At 43.3% G+C, this 6,884-nt stretch overlaps 1 protein-coding gene across 1 annotated transcript in view; it reads left to right on the top strand.

Moving 5' to 3' along the window:
* The first annotated feature begins 520 nt into the window (after window positions 1–520).
* Window positions 521–6,884, top strand: part of nsmaf (neutral sphingomyelinase (N-SMase) activation associated factor) — a 155,270-nt gene continuing 148,906 nt past the window's right edge. The window contains exon 1 of the mRNA XM_059981550.1: window positions 521–632. Within this exon, the coding sequence (XP_059837533.1) occupies window positions 595–632 (38 nt within the window). The 5' untranslated portion in view covers window positions 521–594. The remainder of the gene's footprint in view (window positions 633–6,884) is intronic.

Raw genomic sequence — 6,884 nt, 5'->3', positions numbered from 1 at the left:
TCTGTTAGTTGGTGTTGGAAGTTTTCCTGCTCTCTACTAGTTGGTATAGGGGAGTCTACCTGTGCTCCGCTTGAAACTTTGTAGGTACATTTTTGCCCTACACTGGTAGCTGTTAATACTGACACTATAGCTTCAGCCGGTGGCTGTGGGTAGTTCTAGGTCACTCTACATGGGTGCCAATGGAGGCCCCTTTTGGTGCTGGGATCAGCTGCAGAGTGCTGTGTGCAGCGTTGGATGTACCCCTCTTGAAGCTCTACTGGGACAGTTGCCTCGTTCGTGCAGAGGTGGCTGTGGGTATTGAAGAATCAATCTCCTGCTCATGGCCACAACAGTTCCTGTTAATGGTGCCGGAAACCCCGGTGTTTGTTGCTGTGGCTGGTGTGGGAACTGATCCTGTTGGAATGGATGTGGAAGGCGCTGGTCAGAACCTCCCCCGGACCCCTAAACCCGCTGGTGTCGGTGGGCGAGACTCCGGCCGGATCGGAAGCCCTTCCCCGTGGGCGGGGTCCGGGTGCCGGTGGGCGGGGCGGGGGCAGTCGGTTCCTATTGTGCGGGGTATCAACTGTGTCGCTGCTGTTTGTTGTCTCTGTCTCAATGGCGTTCGTGAAGAAGCATCAGCGCCGCAAGGAGAGGTGAGTATGAGTTCGGCTGGGCACGGAGTTGCCTGGACGGAGGGGTGGAACCGGTCGGTACCGCTTCACGCCAGTTCACGGATCGGCAACTAGGCCCGCCGTCCGGGCCGAGCCGACTGCGGCCGGTCGGCAGCGGAGGGCGGTCCCGAGTGGCATCCGGCCTGGCTCTAGTCGAGCGATTCGGTGCTGGTAACGAGCTGAAAGCTGGGCCCTGCCGTCTGCTTCCTGCTGCATCAGTTCGCGGGATGACTTATTTTCATTTAACTTTTAATCCTCAAGTTCTACTCTTTCGTCACAATTCAGGAGCTTTTTTTTTATTTTGTTGCTGGTAGTTGGCACATTGAGACTTGGGTCAACTGTCTTTGCAATTGTAATGTTTCCAGTTGAGAGTTAAGTGCAGTTCTCTTTTTTTTTGTTCTGGAGCTGACATCCTTGCCATATGGTTGCAATTGGAAATGAGTTAGTGAGTACACGGAACTTGTTCTGTGACAGTGATATTATGGTTTACAGATATAAATTTGTTAGTTTTTTTGAAAAGGGGATTTGCACACTATTTTCTAAACCATATATCTTATGGCAGATATGGATGGAATAGCCCAGGTTTCCTTAGTGCTTATTAAATATTTTCTCATAGTGATTTGAACAAAACCAAAACTCCATGGTCTGATGGACCTGGGGTGTTTACATTCAAGTTGAGTGTATTGTCAATCAACTGTATGCATGTATACTGCCGAACAAAATTATGTTCCTCTGGACCAAAGTGCACAAAATACATATAACTCACACAATGTAGTATTACTACAAATAAATTAAGGAGTTGTATGGCGCATATTGGATGCAAGTTAAAAAGTAAACGGTATTGTGCTACTGGCACTTTGTGCATGATGAGACCTGAGTGGTAACAGTCTGGGGGAAGAAGCTGTTTCCCATTCTAACAGTTCTTGTCCTAATGTTACCGTACCTCCTGCCTGATGGTGGCGGGGGGGGGGGGGGAATGTCAAAGATTGTTGGACAGGTGGGGAGGGATCATTGACAATGCTAAGGGCCCTACGTATGCAGCACTCCTGATAAATATTTTTATTGGATGGATGGCAGCAGTCCCCTCAATCTTTTGTAGAGACTTGCAGTCAGATGCCTTGCGATTCCCATACCAGACTCTAGTGCAGCTGGTCAGGACAATCTCGTTGGTGCTCCTGTGTTTTTAAAAAAAAAAAGATGGGGTAAAATTGTTGGGGAGGGGGTGGAGCCTTACTCCCCTCAATCTCGTCAGGAAGTGGAGACGTTGCTTGTTTTCTTGACTAAAAAGGTAGTATTGAGGGGTCTGGTGAGATCATCCATTATGTGCACTTCCAGAAACTTGCTGCTCCTAACTCTCCAGGGAGGAGCCATGTATGTGCAGTGAGGAATAGTCAGTCTTCACTTTCTTAAAATCCACAATCATCTCTTTGGTCTTGTCCACATTAAGGCTCCAGTTATTGTGCTCGCACCATTCTATCAGCTGCTCTACCTCCTCCCTGTATGCCATCTCGTGGTTATTGATGAGGCCAATCTCTGCTCTGATTAGCACACTTGATGATTCCATTTGAACTGGATCTAGCACTGCAGTCATGAGTCAACAGATTGAACGGCAGTGGACCAAGCATGCAGCCAGTGCTCAGTGTGATAAAGCTAGAGATGTTTCTGCCAACACACTGATTGTTGCTGTTCTGTCAAGAAGTCCAAGATCCAGTTACAGAGTTGTTGAGACCCAATGAGAACAGTTTACCCACCAGCTTCTGTGATGATTGTATCAAATACTGAGCTGAAGTCAATTTTCCAGGTGGGCCAAGACTGTGTGGAGTGCAGATGCTGTGGCATTGTCATTGGACCAATTTGAGTGAGGTGAACTGGAGAGGGTCCACAGTGTCAGGAAGATGAGATTTAACGTGATCTACAACCAACTGCTCAAGATGGTGACTGGATTTTGATCCAGGTTATTTAAGCATGCTGATTTATATGTCCGTGCCAGGCTGGCGTGTGATATGAAGGGGTACTTGAAAGTGGATTCTGTTCTACCTGTGGTCAATGTTTCATGAGCATGGAGCTGTATATTGGTGAGACCGTGCTACTTGACAGTACTGTTAAAGATTTCTTCCTCTTCTTTGACTTGAAAGTGGATTGATGGGGCAGAAAATGGTTGGATCAGTGTGTCTTGTTTTTCGTGGACTGAATGTACTGGATAATCTTCTGATCTGGATAAATGCCTTTGTTATGAATGCAGTGGCACAGCTTGATCAGATGTAGCAGGTTTAGGATTAAATATCCTAAGGATAGCGTCATTAGCCTTTGCATTTTCCATTGACATGATCTATTACTTGATACTAAATTTATTGAAAATATTTTTGGGACTGCCTAACTCCAAATGTGACTTGTTCCTTTCAGCAGATGACATTCATGTAATTTTATATTGCAACATATTGATGCACCCAAATGTGGGACAATCAGTATGTAAACATTAAACTGTGTGTTGGCCCATGGCCAAGTGGTTAAGGCATTCGTCTCGTTACCTGAAGGTGGCTAGTTCGAGCCTTGGCTGAGGCTTGCGTGTGTGTCCTTGAGCAAGGCACCTAACCACACATTGCTCTGCGATGACACTGGTGCCAAGCTGTATGGGTCCAAATGCCCTTCCCTTGGACAACACTAGTGGTGTGGAGAGGGGAGACTTGCAGCTTGGGCAACTGCTGGTCTTCCATTTAAAAAAAAACCTTGCCCAGGCTTGCACCCTGGAAACTTTCCAAGGTGAGACTATCCAATCGAGACTAACAGAGGCCTACACTACAAACATTAAACTACTACAGCATAACCTGGTCTCTTGTTGACTGTTCTCCCTTGCTGTTGGTCCTTGTGGTAACATGAAGTTCAGTACCTGGAATATCAGAACCCTCATGAATGATTCCAACAGTGTTAAATTACTATAACTCAACTTTCTCATTAACATTATTGCACTAAGATGTGATCGGTAACTGATAGCCAGTTGAACAATAAGATTATGTGCACATCTGTTAGAGGGACAAACTGGAAGAGAAATACTTCATGGTGTGAGTATCACCTTCAAGAATAGGCTACCATTATTTCTGTTACTAAGCGCTCTCACTGCCACAGGTTATTGGTATAGTTCACTGCCAGCGTCCTCCTCAGATGTCTCTACCCAGAGATCAGAGCTGCTCCCTGAATAGATACTTGTTTGTTTGGAGGCCGAAGAGACGTGAACTTTACTCAAGAGCAACTTCAAGGAAAATGGCCTTTGTCAATCAAATTAAAACCTTTAACTTCATAAGCAACTGTGAATAACATCAAATATGGCTGCCCACAGAAATTCGTCCCCAACCATGATGACATACAAGCCCTAATTTTAAAAAGGTCTACATCATTGTTGCAACACATTCTCAAACTTTTTCACAAAGTTTCAGTTTGCCTCCAAAAAGTTTATAATGTGAATGGAGCTAATCATCAGAACCAATGGGGCAGTTGTTCAGCTGCACCCTGGAACCAGTCACTTATGTGTATGCAATTATGGTTACTCGCTCTGAGGCTAAGCTCCACACTTTTTCTTTCATAGAGGCAATTGAGGGGATTGGCTTGCACTCTACATCTGTAAAACCAAGGTCCTCTATCAACCTGCTGTCATTGAACTACACTACCCCTAACATAAACAATTCAGAGCAAGACTAAGGGCTGTGTCTCATTCTTGGGTTCCATCTCTTGATGAAAGCAGACATTGAAGATAAAATTCTCCACTGCATTCATTATGTCAGAACAGTCTTTGGTCAGTTGAGAAAAAGGGTATTTGAAGATTAAGACCTCAGACTTGGCATAGGGTCATGGTTGAGTAGTCAGCGATGATTCTGGTCTCCATTTTGCTTCTGAGAATTGAGCTACTTATATCAAGTACTGGGGGGAAAATCTCTTCAGTGCTACGTCTATAAGATGTTCTTATTGAAAGAAAGATCAAAACCTCTCAAGTCAACGTCATTGAGGCCTTGGTTGCACACTGTCAGATTCTGCTGGCCATATGTTGGCACTAACTCCTGAAGCTATCACTCTATTTTGACTTTACCATATGAAGAGAATTCTAAGCAACAGAGGAAAGTATTGAAGGTCTTACAAATCACCCACCAAACAGGCATGTGTTCTGTCACCTGAGGAAGAGTCTGCATTCCTGCAATGGCGCCAGTAGCTGCTTCAGAACCTGCAGTACAGGGGTGGCAGTGGGTCATCCTCAGTTTTGAGGGGCAGTCTAAACTGTAGTTACAGCTTTGTCAATTCAAAACCAAATTGTTGGTGATGTTAGCACATCTGTGATAGAGGAACTTGAATTTTTTTTGCATTTCTAACATCTCTTTCAGGACAAAGTATTTTATAGCTCGTGAAGTATTTTTATATTGTTGCTGTAGTATAAAGAACAGCCAGTTTTCGCAAAGCAGTGAGATAATGATATGGTGGTTTTGTTGTGATGTTGATTTTTTTTTGGAGGGGTATGGGGAGTTAGTTTTGTCTAGGGCACTAGGAGTGATTCCTCTGCAGCTTGAATCTTTTACATCTATCCTAGAAAGCATGTAACCTTGTTTTAGCATCTTGTCTGCTCCTGATAGTGCAGGTTGCGGTACTGTACTGGAGATCTGCTCAGATTTATTTGCAAAAGACTGTAGAATGGGACATGAGCCAAGAAGCTTTGTTTCTGGTGTTAGCGAAGGCTCTGCCGGTCCATGTGGATGCAGATTATGATGGAGTGCAATTTCACTATTTTGGGATCGTGAATATTTGGCCTACTGCTGCTGGGTCTTTTCCTGCAATTATTCCATTTAACCACCTTACTGAAATAGTGATGCAAGTTTGTTTCTAGGATTTGGACACCATACAGACTATGTGATAGTTATTCTGAATACTCTCATGGTGATGTATTTTAACAGGCTGGTGAGGGAGAGAACAGCAGATATATCCTGTGAGCTGGTTCTCTTACCAACTGACAGTCTCAGCTCAGTTATAGTTCCTCTTGCTACACTACTGTCAGTAGAAGGGGCTGATCTGGTTATATTCAGAATTAGGAACTGAAAATGATCTCAGCTTCTTACTCTTTATTAATATTCATTAAATTATTGAAGTGTGTTTCATTGCTGAGAATGGGCTTGTTGCTACCCTGTAGTGAAATCATTTTCTAAAGCTCATTGTTAATGTTCTCTGTTGAATAACAGGTTTGCCAGGTTGGGTAAGGTAACTGTTGCTACTTAGCATAAATCCAGAAAATGCTGAAAACACTCAACAGGTCTGGCAGTATCTACGGAAAGAGAAATGTAGTCAAAGCTGCAGGTCATTGGTTTGTTTCTCTTTCAACAGATAGTGCTTAACTTGCTCGGTGTTTCCAGAATTTTCTATTGCTATGAATTTTCAGTGTCTGTATTTCTGATTTTCAATCACATCATTTACAGTGGCATGGAAGTGTAGTGATTAGCACGACACTTTACAGTATAGGTGACCCAGGTTCAATTCTTACCACTGTCTGTAAGGAGTTTGAACGTTCTGCCCATAACCGTGTGGGTTTTCTCCCACAGGCCAAAGGCAGACCTGTTGGTAGGTTAATTGGTCATTATAAATCGTCCGGTGGTTAGGCTAGGGACTGCTGGGCAGCACAGCTTGAAGGGCTCAATACTGTTGTATCCCAACAAATAAATAAATTTAGCGTCTGTCTATGTTTAAGAACGAAGCAAACTGCTTAAAAAATATAAGTGCAAGCTATCCAATAGTAACCTGGTTGATAACCAACCAAAAATTGTTTGTAATCAGAATCAGAGGATTGAATTGCAACTTTTACTTTGTCAGTCTTCTGTTAACTTTTGTGACTTCTGGTTTGTCTCTCCATTAGCTGAAACATACCTTTCCACATACCTTTATGATCTTGTTTGCATCCAAGTGCAAGGCTATTTTGGTGATTATCCAGAGCCGGAGCATCTTTGAACTCAATCTCACTTTTGATTTCCTTCAACTGTACATCTTCTTTTCTCCTCAGTGTGAACTTCTATTTATAGACCCGCACTGTACAATTAAACATTCAATTATTCTGGAATATCGAATGTTGAATTTGGGTAAGGCATTAAATGAAATGCCTATTATCAGTGCCTTTAATGGAAATTGATTATGCTTGTCTATCTCTTTTCCTTCTAGTCTTTGATACAGTTGACTATATTGTATCTTCCATTAGTTATCTACTGTTGTCCA

Source organism: Hypanus sabinus, chromosome 1, assembly GCF_030144855.1.
Source record: "Hypanus sabinus isolate sHypSab1 chromosome 1, sHypSab1.hap1, whole genome shotgun sequence".
In the NCBI taxonomy this organism is placed as follows: domain Eukaryota; kingdom Metazoa; phylum Chordata; class Chondrichthyes; order Myliobatiformes; family Dasyatidae; genus Hypanus; species Hypanus sabinus.
Note: the sequence above shows the minus strand (reverse complement) of the source record. Positions and strands in the feature narration are given on the sequence as shown.